This window comes from Lichenostomus cassidix, chromosome 17, assembly GCF_008360975.1.
Source record: "Lichenostomus cassidix isolate B80296 chromosome 17, HeHo_3.0, whole genome shotgun sequence".
Classification (NCBI taxonomy): Eukaryota; Metazoa; Chordata; class Aves; order Passeriformes; family Meliphagidae; genus Lichenostomus; species Lichenostomus cassidix.
In genome coordinates, this window is record NC_139497.1 from 3,352,272 (window position 1) to 3,372,716 (window position 20,445).

General features: G+C 45.0%; 1 protein-coding gene across 5 annotated transcripts in view; it reads left to right on the forward strand.

Moving 5' to 3' along the window:
* The window catches only part of BRD3 (bromodomain containing 3), a 41,541-nt gene extending 21,860 nt beyond the window's left edge, over positions 1 to 19,681 (forward strand). For all 5 annotated transcript variants that reach the window (XM_085076868.1, XM_085076867.1, XM_085076869.1 and 2 more), the window contains 11 exons: positions 852 to 1,178; positions 1,789 to 1,926; positions 2,891 to 3,038; positions 4,506 to 4,720; positions 6,245 to 6,616; positions 10,303 to 10,431; positions 10,805 to 10,996; positions 11,331 to 11,566; positions 12,066 to 12,358; positions 14,137 to 14,265; positions 14,902 to 19,681. In XM_085076868.1, coding sequence (XP_084932994.1) covers positions 978 to 1,178; positions 1,789 to 1,926; positions 2,891 to 3,038; positions 4,506 to 4,720; positions 6,245 to 6,616; positions 10,303 to 10,431; positions 10,805 to 10,996; positions 11,331 to 11,566; positions 12,066 to 12,358; positions 14,137 to 14,265; positions 14,902 to 15,017 — 2,169 coding nt within the window. In that variant the 5' untranslated portion in view covers positions 852 to 977 and the 3' untranslated portion in view covers positions 15,018 to 19,681. The remainder of the gene's footprint in view (positions 1 to 851; positions 1,179 to 1,788; positions 1,927 to 2,890; positions 3,039 to 4,505; positions 4,721 to 6,244; positions 6,617 to 10,302; positions 10,432 to 10,804; positions 10,997 to 11,330; positions 11,567 to 12,065; positions 12,359 to 14,136; positions 14,266 to 14,901) is intronic.
* The last annotated feature ends 764 nt before the right edge of the window (positions 19,682 to 20,445 follow it).

The following is a 20,445-nucleotide window of genomic DNA, read 5'->3' on the forward strand; positions in this document are numbered from 1 at the left end:
ATGCTACACAAGGCACAGTGATACTGGGCTATTTTTACCTCTGCAGTTTTCAGGGGAAAATCAGAATACAATAATGTAATTTATGTATTCTCCTCTATTTCAAATATGCCTTTGAGAGAGAACATGACAGCACTCTCTGAGCTAGGTCATGGGATATCAGAATAACACCAGCTATTATTTGAGCCTGGATCTTGAAACTTTGGTGCAAAACTGGGGTCAAAACCAGTCAGGTTTGTGCAGTAAGAGGCATAATAGGACACTTATGAGATCTGAAGTGCAGATCACTTCAAGTTAGGCTGTTTCTGGTGACACCTTTCACTCACACCAGTTCACAGCATCTCCCTCTGGCTCTTCTTTCATTTCCCTGGATCAAGGTCCTCTGGCAGCTGTCGTCTGCTCTTCATTGTGGGATTTCAGAGTGCCCATTGCACCAGAGCAGAGCCTTGTGAGCTGACTCAGTGCCAGTCAGCATGGGTCTAGAGACAATGCAGTTCAGCTTACATGGAGCTGGAAGCTATGGATTTAGCAGTTGGATCAGTGCATTCATGGGAGTCTGCATTACATCCTAACTCTATTCCCCGACTGTATTCTTAGGTTGTTTTCTTGACATGAAGATGCTCCCTGAGCCAAATAAAGCAGGAACTAGTCCCATGAAGTTTGCTCTCTCCCTGCAGCCTTTGAATTTGGGAACTGCTGTTCCGCTCTCTTGGGTCTTGAACTGTGCCCATCGCCAAGATAAACTGTTACAGGAAGGGGTAAAGAGCCTGAGTTTAAATATTGTCCACAGAAGAAATGTCTCAACCTGCCTGTGTCAAAAACCTGTATTTAGACCCTATTTCCTCTCTCTCTAGTTTGCTCTAGGTTGTATGGTTGCACCCTGGAAATGGGATGTCAGTCCCATTCAGGGAGCATAAAGGAAGAAAGAAAATCTCCCCGTTGCTGCCGCAGTGACAGCGAGTGAGATCCCGAGCAGGAAGATGTCGACAGTCACTTCAGCCATCCAGGCTCCTCAGGGCCCTGTGAATCCACCGCCTCCAGAGGTGACTAATCCCAATAAACCTGGCCGGAAAACCAACCAATTGCAATATATGCAAAATGTTGTGGTGAAGACCTTGTGGAAGCATCAGTTTGCTTGGCCTTTCTACCAGCCTGTTGATGCAATTAAACTGAATTTGCCGGTATGTTATCTGTCGTCTTCTCGGTGGTGTGTTCCTAGAAAGCTTTGGGTTGGTCACATCGGTTTGAGGATTGCTTAGGGTGGAAATACTGGTGCCTGGGATGGTGTTGGGCTCAGCCAATGGCTTTATGTGCAGCAAGAGAGGCCTTGGTGCTCTGATCCAGAGCAAGAAAATGCCAGTGAACAGCCCTGCAGCATCCCCAAGCTAATCATAGCCTCTGCAAGGTGCTCCAGACCAGCCCAGGGAGAAACTGGGTTAACAAGTGGAAAGGCTGAAATGCTCTTAAAATAGGGGACTGAAACTTTTAGCACAATCTTAGCCAGTCCTGATAAACTTCTGCAAGTGCCAGAGGCAGCCTTTTATAAAGGGAAGCAGAAATGCTGATTCCCAGACTGGAGGTTGTGTGTTTTGGAGTCAGGTTCATAATAATAGTAAGACTAAAAAGATACAAATTCCAAAAGAAATGAATATATGTGTTCACATTTACAATTTCCACGAAATTTGGGGGGGTTGTTTTTTAGGAGGGGTAATGAGGAGCAAGGAGGGATTAGAGGATGATGTGAACAACACTGAATTAGGAGATAAAACAACTTTTCTGTTCCTCCAACAGGATTATCACAAAATAATAAAAAACCCCATGGACATGGGGACGATCAAGAAGCGCCTGGAACACAACTATTACTGGAGTGCCAGTGAATGTATGCAGGATTTCAACACCATGTTTACAAACTGTTACATTTATAACAAGGTAAAAAAGACCAGACATAGGAAAGACCCACCTACCACTGTCACTGTGCAGGTTTTGAACAGAGCCAGCTCCAGGCCCTCCTTGCAAGGATTTGAAATGCCACTAATTGCAACCACGTTACTTGAAATGCACAAAGCTGTCTTTGTGCTGCCTCTTTCTTCCCCCAGACTAGTTAAAATGGCAAATATGCCTTTTAATTATAGGTAGATTTCTGTTCTGGGGTTCTGTTTTCAGTGCTTTTATTTTCAGTTAGTTCTCTGGGATGAGCTGCAGTTTATGCAGTGCTCTGCAGGTGTTTGGAGGTGCTTTAGTGCTGTGTGTTAGACTGTCTGGCACTAAATAGCATCTGTTAGCAGCAGAAAGGAGTTCAGGAATCATAATTCTGTCCTTTGACCCTGTCTCCATAGATACTTTCTTACTTACACATGTTTAGATTGCTTATTATTTTTATTATTTTGGGTTTGGCTTGTTTGCTGTTTTGTTAGGTTGTTAAAAGCCTCCATTCTTTGCCTTATGTTTTCTACAGTCATTTGTCATCATTGACCCAGACTGGAGAATAGCTGAAATAACCAAATTAATTAGTTTGAGCTACAGAGTGTGTGTTTAGACTCTTCCCCTGGACCTGCTGGCAAGCAGGGAAGGACAACTCATCCGTTCCAGTTTGCTGCTTCCACGCTGCTGCACAGGATGCTGGTTTATCAGGCTCCTACTGAAGTCCTGATAATTCTCTGGATGCAGCACACTTAGGGGTTGTAATTATTGCATGCTAGAGCAGAAGAGAAGAGCAGGGGAGTGGCATGCAAGGAGGGAGAAGAGCTAATCTGTTTATTGTCAGAGGTTGAATACCATAATTTACGTGAAGGGCATCAGGGTTTTCAAAGCCTGATCTTCAACCTCTCTGCTTCAAATATGTGAATGATACAACAAATATGTGAATGATACAACAATATTCTTCTCTCTGCAGCCCACAGACGACATTGTCCTCATGGCCCAAGCCCTGGAGAAGATATTTCTGCAGAAGGTTGCCCAGATGCCTCAGGAGGAGGTGGAATTGCTACCCCCAGTTCCTAAAGGCAAAGGTCGCAAACCCTCAGCAGGCACACAGAGCACAGGTATGGATCCATCCAGGGACAGGGAATGCTGGGATCTGTTCCCAAAGCCTGACCCACCTTCCAAGCTGCTGGGCTTTGCAGATGGTGTACAGGCTGGGAAGGGAGAGTGTGGTCTCACAGTTAAAGCAGTGGCGAGGAAAAGTGTGAGATGTCTGGGTGATGTTCACTCAGTGTTTCAGGGCTCGTCTGTCTCAAGGCCACTCTGCATTTGTCACACAAATCTTGCCATCTGTGACTTGCCTGTCCATGCAGCACTTCAGTGAGGCAGGCAATGATGTTGCTTCTCTATGAAAAGTAGAAACCATGGCAAGGAAAGGCCAAGTAGTCAGAAATGCCAGTCTGCTGCCAGTGCCAGACCGTGGCGTGGAAAGTCTTTACAGATTTGGGTTTATATGCTCACCCTGGCTCCTGGCAGAAATCTGACACAGCAGAGACTTGGACTCAAATTTTGCCAATCCCCTAAACCCTGTGTAATGTTCTTTTGCACACACAGTTGCAACATCATAGAATTAAAGTTTGATCAACAGAAAGGATTTATTAAGCCATTGCATGTCAGTGGAAACTAAGTTTAGTTCAGCTTACCTAGAGTTGATTTTAAATGGATTTAGGACTGAAATGTCCGAGCGTGGTAAAATAGTTCATAAAGGAGCTTGTGTGGGCTGAGTTAAACAGTTGCAGTTTTTTTCCCTCTAAACAAGGTCTAATTGTTGCTCTGGGAAAGTCAATTGTTCCTCTGTTTTCCCACATTTCAGGTGCTAAATGGAGCTATAACTCTCTCCAAGCTCAGAGAAATTAATGATAATGTATCTTTTCAACATCCTTTGATAAAACATAGGAGGAGGATCACTACTTTGGTTATTGGTACTAAGTTTGTCCCCTTTAATACTACACCAGTATGCAGTGTTTGGCAGTGCAGATGTAGCATCACAGGACATTGAGGCCATCAGGAGGCTTAAGCTCTACTGAGAATCACAGAATCATAAAATACAGAGGTGGAAGGAATCACTGAGTCCAACTCCTGCACAGGACAACCCCAAGAATCACACCCTGTGCACTTGTGGCAAATCTGGAGTGCTTTGGACTCCTGTGTTCAGGTGCCTTAGGGCGGTGGTTGTTCCTATTTGCACAGTATGAACCACCTCCCAGTGTTCCACCTCCCCGAGCTCCTGCTCTTTGCTGAACTCAGTGCAGCTCTGAGATCATCAGAGGGGTAAAGACAGTCCCAGAGCCACACACATTCCATGTGAAAAGCTGGAATTACTTTGCTTGCATATAGCTGACTTAAAAACCCGTGGTACAAGGACTTAGATCAAAGATCCCTCATTTTTGTTGTGTCCTGGCTAACAGCACCCAGCAAATCACAGTGTCCTTTGTGCTCTCCCCGTGGCCCTGGGAGCCCTTTATGAAGTCCAGCAGCACCAGTTTGCCCCCAGTAACCACCAGCGCCTTTCCCCTCTCGTTTGAAAGGAGCGCAGCAAGCCGTGGCCGTGTCTTCCGTGTCCCCTCCGGCCCCGTTCCAGAGCGTCCCTCCAGCCGTGTCACAGACGCCCGTCATCGCTGCCACCCCCGTGCCAACCATCACCGCCAATGTCCCGCCTGTCACCGCCCCTGCCGCCGCCGCCCCGCCTCCGCCCGCCGCTCCGATCATGCCCGTGGTGCCTCCCACGCCCCCGGTCGTCAAGGTAAATGCGGGCAGCTCGGCCCCTTCCTCTGCGGAAGGCAGCGCTGCTGAGCAGGGTTGGACTCCCATCCATCCCCGCTGGGTCCGTGCATTCCCTCTCTCATCGTTGGCTGTTGGGTTTGAGGGTGTTCAGAAGAATTTTGCCAGTTTTCACGCTCTCCAGCCGAGGTGGTGTCACCTGGGATTGCTCTAGCTCAGTTCCAGCCTCTCCTTTCATAGCTTGTGCTGCTGCTGCTCCAGGGCTGTTGGAATTCCCCCCGTTTTACACCAAATGGCTCAGAGCATCTCTTCCCTCTGACTGAGCTCCTGATTTTATTGGGGCTGTTCCTTTAAGGTTTTTAGGCTCCAGCATTAGGAAAGTTCCTCTCTGCTTTAAACCAGTTCAAGACAAGCCTGTCACTCCAGTTGGAGGAGACTGATGTAGCCTGCAGGTTTTGGGTGCATTAGTTCTGTCTTCCTCACTGAGTAATCTTCTGGGAGTTGTCACTGGTGTTTTGCTATTTATTATGTAAATTTATGGGTAAATGAAAACATTACCTAAATAATTGAAATTTTCTTAGTGAGCTGTGTATTGCCTTATAAATGATGAAAGCATAGCTCAGAGAAAGCTGGGGTTTTTTTATCTGAACTGTGGAATTAACTGCAACAGTTTTGGTTGTTAGTTTGCTTGGACAAACAGAATTGTTTTGCTTTTTAACCCAATTGTTTGGGAATTGCTAGAGGAATTGTAAGTCAGATCTTGCAGCTAAGCTGTCCTCCTCTGAAACCTGTCTCATATTTCAGTTTCTGTCCAAATAACTTGCTTCTGAGAATCAATTTCATTTTAAAACTCAAGGATGAGCCCAGAAGTGAGTTTGACAAATACACACTGCAAAATTAATTCTGCTTGGGATTTACTTAAGATTTCCCTTAGATTTCTCTAAGGAACTTCTTCCCTCCCTATCTCCCTCTCCAGAGAAATAAATCCTTCATAGGAGCCATGAGAGAGCTGACTGGACAGTCACAGCTTGAATTTATGTGAGAGGGTTTGTTTGCTTGAGGCAAAATCTACCTTAGCACACCCACTAAATACAGGGGAGTGAGGGCTCATGGGTCTTTGGTGATTAATATGCTTTGGTTCAGAACTTATAGCCTGATCCTGCCACTGGGGACTCAGACATGTGCTTAAGTTACTGACACTTGCTCAGTCCCGATGCATCAGCTGAGCTGCAGTAATCGACTGGGCGCCCTCCTTTCCCTTGGCAAACACGAGGTAAGAGTCCTGGCTTCCATCTCAGTGCAATCACACATTTGGTGTCATGGTTGGGGTTGGGTTGGAGGTGTGCAAATGGTTGCTTACTGTGGCTCAGGTGATGTGCGGTGTTGTAGCCATGTTGGAGCCTCCGGTCACAAATCCCATTTATCCCAGTGAAACAACATTTTTTCTGTCAGAGGACAGGCAAAACCAAGGATGAGCTGTGCTATGGTTTCTACCAGCCTGAGAACTGGGCACATTCTCATGGAGCCTGTCCCTCTGCTGTTTCAGAAAAAGGGAGTGAAGCGGAAAGCAGACACCACCACCCCCACCACCTCTGCCATCACTGCCAGCAGGAGCGAATCCCCCACGCCCCTCTCGGACCCCAAACAGGCCAAAATCATCGCGCGCAGGGAGAGCGGCGGCCGCCCCATCAAACCACCAAAGAAAGACCTGGAAGACGGAGAGGTTCCCCAGCACGCAGGCAAGAAGGGCAAACTCTCTGAGCACCTCAAGTACTGTGACAGCATCCTCAAGGAGATGCTCTCCAAGAAGCACGCAGCCTATGCATGGCCCTTTTACAAGCCCGTGGATGCGGAGGCCTTGGAATTACATGACTATCACGATATTATCAAACACCCCATGGATCTCAGTACTGTGAAAGTACGTCCTCCTTTACCACCTCTTTTGCAGGGGGTTCCTCTGGCTCCTTCTTGGGGAGAGGGAGGGGGAAAGGGTGGAAACTGAACCTGTTTGGATATCAGCTGGATATTTTTTTATTTGGTTTCCTTCCTCTCTCCCTTTTTCACCATAACCTAGGGAAGCTTTTTTTCTTCCCTGCAAAGCAGATGATGTACACAAAGCAAAGTACAATGGTATCCTCTTGTCTTTGTGGATAGTCCAGCTATTTAAGTGGTGTTCCTGGGATTGTGTTGCACTCTGAGCAGGTGCTTTATTTCATAGGATTCAGTTGATAGTATCCCATTTTCAGAAACTGCTGCCTACCTGCTTAGTGGGGGCAGATAGGCTTACACTGAGCAATTCCAACTGGAATGTGATGGTACTCAGGAAGGTACTTGAGGGTTTTGTGATTCATGCTTGGCTCCTCAAGAGTTAAGCTTAGTATGGTCCAATATTCTGGTTTTTCCCAGTAGGTTTGGAGGTTTTGTGAAACCCTCCATGAAGCAAAGCCATGTCTTTCTAGTTCCCATCTTCTGCTCGTGAGCCAAACACTGGAATCTGTTGGTGGAGGTGAGACTTCCATGTGCAGGAGGTCAAGATGTTGTTGCTGCCTTTCACTAGCATTGCCAGAAGGGTTTTGCTGCCAGCTGAGCCAGTGCCTGGGGTTGTCTGAATGGCCAGGTGACAAAAGGGCAGCTGTGGTTGTGATTGCTGTCACATTCCTTGGCAGATCTGTGTAGTACCTGGGAGCAGTGTGTCACACTCCGATATGCCATGCTTCTGTCCTGAGTGCTCTGGGTTTCCAGAGATACCAGAAAATTGCAGAAAGATTAGAGATGGACAAACTGAAATCCTGACCCCCTCAAGGCTGCTATTTCCATGTGTGCTTAGGTGTTTTCTTACTACAAGAGATCTTTGTGCTGTGTTCTGACAAACCTAGGTGCAAAGCTGAGATTTCTTGGGTCAGTGATTTCTTCATACTTAGATCTCTTTATAGTCCTGACTTCATTCTTTTTAAATTGTACACCTCTGCCCCTTTTCTGGCAAGTGCAGATGACATTCTCCCTCTGCACCTGACTAGTGTAGGGCAGAAAATTGGAGACAGGTTGATGGCAAACCCAGTGCAGTCTTTCACACCTAAAGACTCTGGGTTTGTCATTCCACATGGTAGTATTTTTCTTAATAAAGTTGTTTGAAGTGCTGTCTGGTATTGGTTTTTTATGGAGTGTTTTATTATCATTGCTCTTGGCCTGTAGATCATAGTGTGACTTCTCAGAGATGCAGCCCATAATACGTTAACTGTGTGGAACAGAAACCTGCCATTTGCAGGCAGTGTCATTTTCCAGTGTCAGGGACTTCCTCTGTGGCTCTGAAAGGTTTTTAGATTTAATTCTGCCCAAGTGACAATGGCTGTGATAAAGCAGCACAACTAACAGCCTTCAAACTAATCTAGGAGGAATTATGTGAGAGAGTAAAACTCAAGCACTGCTGCAGCTATAACACATCTTGTCTCTCAGCTTCTGTGGTTATGTTAGGCTTGATTTTCCTCAGAGACTATCCTTCCAGTCCAGGAGCATTTTTTTCCTTGGCAGAAGTGTCTCCAGGAGGATTTGGAGGTTGTTTTCTGTGTGTGGTAGAGGAGGCAGGTTGGCTGTTGTGACTGTGCCAGGTGAGATGTAGAGGCTGTAGCTGAGCTTTCTGCAGCCAGGAACAGAGGGATGTGCTGGAATTTTGTGCTGGAGCTAGGACTGAGAGTGGGACCAGCTGAAGGGACAGGATTTGTGATTTCCACCTCAATTCTTTGATAGGCATCACAGAGAGGGAAAGAGCAGAACCTGCACCTCTGCCAGTCCTGCCTGTGTGACTCCTGATTTGCAGTTGTAAATGTACTAATTTTTTTTTTTTTTAAGCAGCTGGATATCTCAAAGTGTATTTATAACAGGAGATATTCCAGCCCACCGATTTAAAGTGCTTTTCTTTCTTTTGTTAAGCTAATTATTCTTTATAAGAAAACAAAACAAAAAATCCACGGATTAAAACTGTTGGGCTAGAAAACTGTTGAGTTTGGATGAAAAGGAAAAGCCTCAGACATTGGAATGTATTTCATAGGCAGTAATCAGGCCCTGAGTATGCCAAACAAATATAAAAAGGCCTTTCATGCAGTAAGATGTATTTTAAAATAAACGAGCCCTTTGGTTTGAACATATGTTTTGCTTTGGAATTGGCCTGAGAGGCTTTTCAGACAGGAGCACCACAAACCTATTTCCCTCTCTGCCTTTGTGCTGTGGCTCCCAGGCTGTCTCCTGGCTTATTCACCAGGAAAATGAGGTCTCCTGACAAAAGTTTGACAGACGTCTGGCTGCAGCACAGCAGGGAGCAAGGCTGCAGGGACATCACCACCCTGCATCAGGTCCCTCTGAAGCTGCACCCCTGGAGGTGAAATTCTGCCCTTTTCACAACAAGAAACAGCTCCAGGAGTCATTGCAGTGTTTCAAGACTGTTCCAAGGTCTACAGTAGCTGTGAAATTTCTGTAGTTCTGTGAGCAAATGGGAATTTTGCTCGTGTTAGGGGTCTGAGCATCCCTGATTGCTGCTGGGATGGGAGATGTCTGTCCCCATCATGTCCCCAGCCTGTCTGCCACTCAGCCCCTTCCCTTCTCTGGGGATACAGGTGCCCAAGACATACAAAAGGGAGGCCTGTAAGCACTTGGCAAATAGAGAATTTCTTTAAACCCGGGTCTTTTAAATGCAAATGAAATCTAGTGTTAGCTTCTCTTTCCTTTTAGCAGGAGTAATTGGAGCTAAGGTTTTAGACATAGTAGTAATATATGCATAAAATCAATTAAGTGGTGGGAATGCTATAAACTGCCCTCTAAACCCGAGTCATTCAGCCCCAAACAGCAAGAGAAATGGATGGAAGTGAGAGCTGAAAAATAAGAGAAAGGAACAAGTTACAAATATTTGATATTTATCCTCACTACACTAGGAAATAACATTATGAGTAGGTTCATAAAGGGTGAATTCTGTATCCATTTCTATCAGTTGGACTTTTAAATGAAGAGTGGGAGTTGTAGTTTAACTGTAAATGCCTATTTAGTTGTAGGAATTGCCAAGCAAACCTCCTGCCCTCTGTTAGCAGGAAGTCAGAGTGAGATTTTCATGATCTTTTCTGCCCTTTCAGATTTACAAGGCAAATATATCCAAGCACATGTAGAAATACACACTTAAGGTACTCCTGTAATTTTAACTTGCTTGTTGACTCTTGCCCTTTCCATCCATGATCCTTGTTTGTATTCATTCCTGATCCGTTTTTCTGAATGATTTTTCTGATGATTTCTAAATGTTTTCTGGTAGAATGTGGACCCTGACAGATTTATGTTCTACTACTTAGAAAACAAGGCTAATTTAGAATCTCAGTGTTTAAACTGCCATGAAACAATATCAACTTCTTGGGCTGCCTGGTGTGTGTTTGCTTGTTTTACAAAGCAGAAGGTCTGACTGTTATTTAGGAACCAATAACCCAAATCAAACTTCCATTCTCTTCGATGGGATTTTTGAAGGCTATTCTGTCTCCGAGGTTCACATGTCCTCCATGCAGTTGCTACAAATGTCTTTTGCTTATGGTTTTTCTTTTTTTTCCCCTTTCCCTTTGGCTTGTTTGTTTGCAGAAAAAAATGGACAGTCGGGAATACCAGGATGCACAAGGTTTCGCAGCAGATATTCGGTTAATGTTCTCTAATTGTTACAAGTACAATCCTCCAGACCACGAGGTGGTGGCCATGGCCAGGAAGCTCCAGGTAAAGGTGTTGGGAAGTACATCCTCCAGAGTGTGTTTAGTTCAGGTACAAGGTGTCAATTCAGAGATCCAGGTGTGGATCTGCTCTTGGCACCAGCAAGGGAGTCAGTGATTCCTCCAGCCCTTGGAAAGAGCCTTGAACTGTTGTGCTCTTCATGTGGCACGGACCCAATGCCATGTTCAGCTTCTAAAATATTAAAATCCTTGGTTTTAAAGTAATGGGAGAATTTTCTTGGGCTTTCTAGACGGGCATACATAATCTGTATATTCTTATTAACCCAATACTGCACAAAGCCCCTGATGTATTTAAAAGGCCAGAATGAGCTGTTTGTGGCCGAGGCTCCTTTTGTCACCAATTTTCCTCCTTTTTGCAGGATGTCTTTGAGATGAGGTTTGCAAAAATGCCCGATGAGCCTGCAGAGGCTCCCCCTCCACCTCCCCCAACAGCCCCAGTGGTGAGCAAAAGCACAGAGAGCAGTCACAGCAGCGAGGAGAGCTCTTCTGACTCCGACAGCTCCGACTCCGAAGAGGAACGGGCGACTCGGCTGGCAGAGCTCCAGGAGCAGGTACTGCACCATCCCAGCTGTGTGTCTGTGTGTTAGACAGAGCTCAGCAGCAGGAATTGTGTCCTGAAAAATCCCACCTAGGCTGGGGGGCAGGAAAACACTCGCCTTCTCCCATTTTAAGGGGAAAAGCACTCAGCTGTGCAGTCAGTGCATGTTTGGTCTAATGGACGTTTCCTTCAACATGGTTTTTCTCAGCTCTTCCTTCTGAGATCCCAAAATATGAACTGCTTGATTTTTGACATCAGGATATACTTACATCTTGGGATGTAGAGGGAAGGGTTTGTGGAGGCATCAGTTACCTTGCCTTGATGAATTTTTCCGTGTCTCCCCCCAGCTGAAAGCCGTCCATGAGCAGCTGGCTGCACTGTCCCAAGCGCCAGTGAACAAACCAAAGAAAAAAAAAGAGAAGAAGGAAAAAGAGAAGAAAAAGAAAGATAAAGAGAAGGAAAAGGAAAAGCACAAAGTAAAAGCTGAGGAAGAGAAGAAACCCAAGGTGGCCCAACCACCAAAACAAGCCCAACAGAAGAAAGCCCCAGCTAAGAAAGCAAACAGCACAACCACAGCTAACAGGTGAGAGCCAACCTTCCCCAAGGTGCCTTGAGAGGAGAGCCAAGAGCTTCCAGCCCTGGCCTTAATTCCTGGGGAAGCTCAGTACTTGTTAATTTGCTGTTGAATACTGTTCCCATTCCCAGACAACTCCAGGGAGTCTTTAACTTAGAGCTGGCAGTGGAACCATCATGTTTCACTGTCCAGCTCTTTGAATCCCTGCCTGATTGCTCTCAGATAAGGTTTTTGGGGCTTGCCTTTTGTGCAGCCACCAAGAACGTGCCATTCCATGGCTGCCCCCCTGCTGCTACTTGGGCTCGTTGTCACACTTGACAGGGCTAAAATATAACAGGAACACAACAGCTGATCCCAGACTGCTGAACTTTTTCAGCAGTGGTGCTGCTGTTCCAGCCATCTGACGAGAGCTTCAAAGCCAAGAGCATGGGGGATGTTTGATGGGAAAAAAAAAAAGAATTCATTGCTGTGTCCTCATGAATGTTTTCATGCTTGACAACCTCCCCAGGCAGCCCAAGAAAGGAGGCAAACAGGCATCTGCAACCTACGACTCGGACGAGGAGGAGGAAGGGCTGCCCATGACCTATGATGAGAAACGACAGCTCAGCCTGGACATCAACCGCCTGCCCGGGGAGAAGCTGGGCAGGGTGGTGCACATCATCCAGTCCAGGGAACCTTCCCTCAGAGACTCCAATCCCGACGAGATTGAAATAGATTTTGAAACCTTGAAGCCCACAACTTTACGAGAACTGGAGAGATACGTGAAATCTTGTTTACAGAAAAAACAAAGGAAACCGTTTTGTAAGTTATCCTCTCGGGGCATGTGTTCCCCTCACCAGCTCTTGGGCTCAGCTTTGGAGTCAGGGCATGTGGTTTGAGGTTCTCTTATCCACCTGTTGCTTATGTGATGACAGGAATGTTTAGAGATTCTTTTTTCCAAAGGAAATGTACAGAAACTTTCTGGTTTTCTCTGTTCTTTCTTCTTGTGGTGTCTTGCTGCAGAGACCTGGAGAGCCAATGTGTTCCTCTGCAAGACCTGTGGGATGCCTTTTTTACTTACCCAGCCTCTGGAAGGCACTGTAAAGGTTTCAGTCTCATTGTGTCAGGTGTTGTGTGCTCACATCTGGAAGGATCAGTTTCTTATCCTGAATAGTTTAGCATCTAATTAGGAAGAAAACAAAAAACATGGTTGGGATCCAAACCACCAAGGCGATAAATGATTTGCACGAGGTTACCCGTGGATTCTGGGTGTGTCTGAGTTGTGTATTCACCCCAAACTGCTCTTCCTGTGTGGCCTGATCACCTCTCAGATCAGAGGGTGAATGTCAGTCTGCTGCTCAGTGTGTGTTTCAGTGAGAGACAGACTTTGTGCTTCATCCACAAAGTGAATTCCTGCAGCCCTGGAGAGTTTGGCTCCAGCTGGACAGCAATAGGATCACTTGCCTGGAGTGGTCCTGGCCCTGTTGGTTAAGGGAGTTTTGCTTTTAATGTTATGACACAAAAGCTGCTCCCTGCTCTTGCAGAGCACCTCCATTCCTTCCCCACAGGATTTGCAAGAAGGCCTAAGCAAAGCACAGACTTCAACCCTCCTTTTTGCTTTTCAAATATACTGCTTCATTTTTTTCCCCCTGAATCCTTCACTGTTGGAATAGCTCAGGAAATGATTTTCCAGAGTGCTTAGGAACAGGAAGCATCCTTTAATTGTGGAACCAGAGCATAGAGAGCAACACAGATAACCTCAGATGTCCACCCTGTGAGCCTGGCAGGCCTGACCCTGGCTGGATTCTTGTGCTGAGTGTTCCTTTTTAGGACTGTGCTTTCCAGGTTTCTTTTACTTGTTGGTTTTTTTTAATCATTACTTTAAAACAGCTCACAGAAATGTAGGTATTTCCTTGCTGGATCAGGCAAAATATCTGGCTCCTGCCTTGTGCTTCCAATCCTGGCCAACACCTGTGTTCAATTACTCCTTCTTTGGAGGAGTATTTCCTTTCCTTGGCAGTGTGAGTGTTGCTGGTACTTCTCACCCTTTCCATCCTGATGCAGTTACATTCCTGTTGTCTGCCAGCCTTTGGCTCAGTTGGTTTTTAATTTGCCTTTGTTTGTTTTGTTTTCTGTTTAGAGCAACATAAACCAGAGTAGATTCTTGCGTGAGGGGATCGGAAGTTTTAATGGCAGATGCTTTCCTCCTGACAACCTTTAATGGGACACTTTATTTTACAGGGCAGAAAACCCATGTAACAATTCTGTAATTACAAATCTGTAATTATTGACCATATAACTGGCTGGTAAGTAACCTGTAATGACAAGGTTATTACATGGATATTTCTATCTTCTAAAATACTTTCCAGAAGATCTCTTTTTAAAGAAAATGCATGTTACAGGATGGTGGTGACAGGATGAGCAAGGCAACTTCAGGTGTTGTCTTCTCGCTGGGATGTGTAGTTGCTGTGTGAGCACTGCATCTTGGCAGTGTCACTGCAAAGTGTTCACACAGATGTACATGCCCTGTAAAATAGTGATGTCCATTCTTTTCCCCTGCATCCCTGCACTTTCAGAAACTCTGCATTCCTCCCCCACAGCTGCCAGTGGCAAAAAGCAAGCAGCAAAGTCAAAAGAAGAGTTAGCTCAGGAAAAGAAGAAAGAACTAGAAAAACGGTTACAGGACGTCAGTGGGCAGCTAAACAACAACAAGAAGCCTGCAAAGAAAGGTAATGGCTTTGGGTTTGCTGTGGAAACTGCACCCCAAAAGGGGACAGACTTTCTCACAGGGTCAAAACCTCTGCCTTTGTGTTGTCTTGGGTTTGTCTCTGTGACAGGAACTCTCAGGGAGTTCCTGCTGGGCACTGAGCTGTAGTGTCTCTGTCCAGGTGGAAACTCCTGGGTGGCACATGGGAGGTGTCTGGGAGGCAAGTCATCCCTCAGAGGGAGGGAGGAATCTTCCCTGTGTTAGCCTGGTGTGCAGAACATACCACAGAGCATCCAACACGTGGTTTCTCTCCATTGTGAAGTTACAAAAATCCCAAGGCTCCCCATGGTCCTCCCAAAGATTTCCTCAATGCAAAGCTGCTTTCCCAAGGGGGGTTTCCTGTGCTCAGAGGTGGCACTGGAGTGCTGTGAGGGACACTGTAGAGCATCTACACCCTCTGTAGAGTTCCTGTGTGAATCCCAAAATTTCCATGGTCACCTAGTCTAGGTGATCCAGTCTAAGGATCCCTGTCACCTGTGAATCAATGAGTTGCCTGGGGAAAACTGGGAACAAAGCCATGGAGGACAAAGGCTGTGGGCAAACCTCCTCTGTTGCATTTCCTTACAAGTAACCACATCCCTGCCTCCTTCCCCCGCAGAGAAATCCGGCTCCACTCCCTCTGGAGGTCCTTCCAGGCTCAGCAGCAGCTCCTCCTCCGAGTCTGGGAGCAGCAGCTCCAGCGGCTCCAGCTCAGACAGCAGCGACTCGGAATGAGCTTGGGGACACTTGGGACACAAACCCCACACGGACATCCCCTCCCTCCCCACGCTCTGCAGTGTCCCTTCCCCTCCTCAGCCCCCTGCTCTCGGGCCATGGTGGTCAGGTTTTATCCCCTCTCTCTTTCTCTGACTTGTTTTTTTTTTTAATTTTATTTTTTAATTCAGTGTTACAAAAGGTATCTTCCATTTGGGTTGGTTTTTTTTTGGGGGGGAGGGGGGGATCTCTTTTAATAGGTCAAAGATCTTTGAGTGTGTGTGTGTGACTAGACTTTATGACAAATAGTTCCCCTTTGCATAAAGTCTCTAAAATTTACATTTATCTGGAGAAAATTGGTTGAAAATGGAAGAACTTTGAGCTCTTAGCAGGAGATAAATAGAAAATTCTGCAAGGTTTGTAGTACATTTCCCTCCCAGCCCTTCCCTCTCCCCAGAATATTCTCTTTTAATAAGCCTGCCTGGCTCACACAAGGTAAAAACCATCTTTTTTTAAAGAAATCTCTGTAAAATGGTACTGTATCTGAAAGATGTTAGCTTTTGAACTAGTTGGTGTATTTGTTATTAGCACTAGTATTCTTAATCTCCAAGTCTACAGTGTGATGAAAATGTCAGATGCTATCATCTTTTTACATAAAAACAACAAAAAAAAATCCAAAAAAATTCTCATGTACTGTGGATTGCTAACATGCTTTTTTTTTTTTAATCTTGGTAGAGGCATAGGCACCTGTTCAGGAAGGTATTGAAGCATGAATTTAACTTTTTAAGCACACGAGCAATAGAAGTGGTTGCATTTCTTGGTTTTCCACTCAAAAGCTTCACTTTTCCTGGGGATTCATTGGGAAGAAGGGAGCAAGGGACACACTCGAGAGTTTCTTGGGAATGTTATTTTTAACATTAAATAGAGAATTTCCAGGAAATGGACCCTCTCTATGGAAGTTTTTTATTGAATTAAAGGAGTTTTTTGGCTGGAAGTTGTCAGCTGGAGCCTGGAGTGATCCCTGCAGTGACCAGCACAAGTCATGTGCCCATTAGTGGACACATCTTGGGGATTTTCTCCATGACAAACACCTCAGTCTGGGCTTAAAATAAAGCACCACTTGAGCTCCAGCTGAGGCTGAGCTGGCAGGGGAAGTGGAGAGGGATTTTGTGTGTATTTGGGCTTTTTGCTTGTGAGTTTGCTTGGTTCTTTTTTTCCCTTCTCCTCATCGTTCTGGTAGTGAGTTCCTAGGAAGGGATGCTGCTGTCAGGCAGGGTGCAGTTCCAGGCACTGAAATGTTTTACCTCAATGAAAAGGAAAGAGAGGGGAGAGAAGAAAAAAAAAAAAAAAGCTGATTTTTTTTAAAGCTTGCTACTTTTTTGAGTCCAGCCTAACCTTTTGACCTGCACTGCTGCAATACACCCTGTTTTCAGTGTCCCTAATTTCATGTATATACCATGATTTTATTTATTAAACTCCATTGGTCGTTTGAAAGGTAATAAAACCTAATAAAAGCAAAAGCAGGGTCTGCAGGCCCAGCAGACAGGCAGACTGTTAATGAGGTTTGAACCAGATTAAAAACAACCAACCAACAACAACAAAGCAAATAAAAAGCCACTATTTATATACCTTGGACTTTATACCTGCAGGTGCTACAGTCCAGTCTCTTGTGTGTCTGGTGCTCTGTCATGTTTGGTGTGTTCATTTTTAGATTTTTTTTTTTCCTCTTCTTTTCACCCCAGCCTCCTTTTTTCCTGTTTTGTACAGATTTGGGAGACACACACTTTGATACAATTTTATTTTCTCAGTAATATTTCCAGTGGTCTTTCCCCCCCTTCTGTTTTTCAGTTTTTGGTTGAACAGCGGGGGTTTTTATCCTTTTATAATCCAATTTTAGGAAAACACCAGTTCTATAACTATATACAAATTGTAATCTGAGGGCCAGAAGTTTTATTGTAAATTTTTTTTATTGTAAAGAAAAAAAATATACAGAGTTTAACAAACTTCTGCCTTTCCTTCTCCAGCACCAGCCCCTAAAACTGCCTCTCTACTTTAGGGTAGCCCTAAAATTCACCTTCCTGTGGTCTCCCAGTGGTGCAAATTGCTCCAGATTTTATTTTCCTCCACAGGTGAGAGGCTCTGCAGGACCCTCAAGCCCAGCACATGATCTCCTTTGCACACTCAGCCTCCAGGAGATGCTGTGCTGGGCTCTGAGGGATGTCCCTGTGCTGGAAACTTGGGAAACACAGCCTGAAATCCATTATTTTTCTTTCCCATTAACAGCGGAGTTATTTTAGTTCTGAATTATTTTTTTTTTTTAATTCTGCCCTTAAAAAATCCTTCCCCCATACAGATCCTTGTTAATATATTTTCAGAATTTACTTTGAGGAAATGTAATATTCACCTAATTAAGAGCTTGGGTTTCTTTTTAACGGGGTTGGGTTTCACCTGTGCTTCTCCTGTTGCCTGCGACTCGAATGATCTGAACCAAGGAAAATTTGAATGAATGGTTGCAACCAATTCACTGCCACGGCATTTGGATCAACAAACTCCCAGTTTTCCCTTCCTGGGACCTTTTCCTGAGTGCTTGAAGCTGAGCTGTGCTGCTGATGTGACATGGTGGTGGCTTCTGTGGGGACAACAAACCGGAGCTGGCGTCGGAGGCAATGTGGCCATACAAAAATTGGGAATGTGGCACCAAAATCAGTGGGAAAGTTGGAGCCAAAGGGTTGAGAACCACATGGGAAGTGATGGAAAAAGCCTGAATTTGGCTCAGCATGGGAAGAGGATCTGTACTGGAGCTGGAAAACCATCCCAGCCTGGGGATTTTCCCAGGAAAACAACCTGCCAAAGCCACCAGGGAATGGGGAGAACCACCTGCACATTTTGATCCACCAGCTGCAACTTGGGCTTCCAATTACTGGGAAACTTTTCATGGAAAGTGAGGTGTTCTGGACGGAATGGAGCAAGGAGGAATCCATTTTGGCCATGAGCAAGGAAAGCAATCGATGACTCCTCATTTCCAAATTGTCCTTTTCCATTCTCATATTATTCATAGTGCTCGTTATCCCCACCATGTCCATGGGGTGCCTCTCCTACATCCCAAATCTCTCCAGGAAAGAAGAGATGTTTCCAGTCCATAGTAAGTAGCAGCAGTCCTAAATGAGTTGGGAACTGAACCAACAGAGCATTTTATTTAACTGGGTTTTATTGCATGACATGTCAGTCCGGATGTCACGGAATAACTTCGAAATGATCAAACGCGCAACGTTTGAAAGAACATTTTTAAACTTAAGAATAAAAAAAAGAAAAAAAAAAAAAGAAAATTTTTATGGTAGAATTTTTCTTGAATGAACAAAGTTTAACTTTGTTTTCCAGGGGAAACTTCACTGAAATCAGTATGATTTCATATGTATGCATACACACAGAGTTTTATTGAAACTGCTTTTTCGGTCGAATTCCTGTTTTGACAAAAGATCTGACCAGACCTTTCTCAATCAACCAGCATTACTGCACCTTTAAAAAAAAAAAAAAAAAACTTTTGTGAAACTTTTCTCTGATTGTAAACTCAGCCTGTCTCGTGGCTCAGTGGGACCAGAGGGAGATCCACATCTGCAGGGGCTCAAGCCCTGATCCATCACCCGAAGGAATCTCTCGGCTACAACAGCTCTCTGCAAACCAAATGTGTTGTCTACACAAAAATAATTTCAATTTTTGTACTGACGTGGTTTGAACCTTTCCTACCCGCAGGGTTTGTAACTGTAGGACTGATGTTTGAGGACTGTGTCACTGCTGGGAGGGTGGTGACCCCCCCAAACACACCCACCCATCACTTCTGGGTGTGCAAATCCACAGCTGAGTTCCCCCTGAGCTCTCTTCCCTGTTCTCTAGGTGGTAGAAGCAGACTGCAGTTACCTAATCTAGTTCTTTCTCTGGTTTGGGGACTTTTAGACCAGTTTATAATTTTGTTTTTCCTTGTTTTGAAAGGAATGATGGTTTTGTTTTGTTTTTTTTTTAAAGGGGAGGGATCGGGCCATGACAAAGACAAACCACAACCTTTTTAGTACTGGATTTTAAATTCTCAGTCTCTTCTCGACCCTGAGCAGTTACCACTAGGGCTAACTGTGGGCAGGCTCTGCATCATTAAAGAGAAATTTAGGATTCCTTACACAGCAGCATTATCTTGCTTGAGCTGCATTTTGTAAAGAAAATGGTGTTTGCATATCTTTTTAAAATGTCATTTTTAAAAAAAATAAATTAAACCACCAGCTAGGATTTGACACAGGCCACTTAGAACACAGCCCTGATACTGGCATAACCAATCCAGAAAGATCTGTTGTTGTATTTTTGTTTTGTTATTTTGAGGGGTTTTTTTTAATATTTAAAAAAAAAAAGAAATTGTTACTTTTCTGTATGATGTGCATGCAAATTTACCGTAACTCTTTTTCTTAAAACTTTTTAGTGCCATTTCTAGTATATTCCTGTAAATGTCAGTTATTGAAAAGAAATGAGTCAATGTAAGTAGTTTAGCTTGTTTATTGCAAATTGCTGGCCTCAAACAAAACAGAATTTAAAAAAAAAAAAAGTTAGAAAGTAATCTTTGATGTTACTGGTAATCACGGACCCTGGTCCTGGGGCATTTGTTTCGTTTTCATAATAAAAAGAAAAATTGTTTTGTGTGTGCAGTTTGATCCCATATTTTCCCCTCTCCTTCTCCCTCTCCTTGTCTTACCCAGGTGTGGCACTTGTCACAAATTTATTGAATCCTAGTGCCACAAATGCTGGAATAATTTGGAAGGAATTTTGCCGGCTCAGGGAGCCAACTGCCTTCAGAGTGGGGACAGGTCTGGGGTGTCTGAATCACTGCTGAGTACCTGGAATAGAACTGCTTTAAATCTCCCTTTTTTTGGGGAGGGAAACTCAGCTCCCTCCATGTCCCAGGGCAGCCAAGGAAGGGCTTGGACTCTTCCCAGGATCCTACAGCAATTCCTGTGAGAATTGCTCCTGACTGAGGTAAGTTGGGCTGAAAGGAGATCCAATTTCACCCAGTTTGCTGCTGGTTTCTTTGAAGCCACCAGGAGCTGCAGGAAGCAGAGGGACTTTGTCACCTGCTGCAGCAGCCAGGGTGAGCTCAGGGTGACCTGAAGGCACAGCTTGGAAAGGAGAAGCCTGGAGCAGCTGGTGTGGTCCCAGCAGAGTGCTGGCATTGCTGTGTGGTGGCCAGGATCTATTTTGGTCACTGCAGAGCACTGGGGTTGGTTTTGCTGTTTGCTCTGGGTGTCAGGTGAGGTTAGCACAGCCAGGCTCCCCCAGGGTTAATCTTTCTCTAAGCCTGTTCCTGCTCACTGCCTTTCCAAACCAGCATCTCCAAGGGTTCAGCAAACCTGTTTGCTGTGCTATCAGTCACACTCCCACAGGGCTGTGGGTTCAGCTTGTCCTCTAAATCATC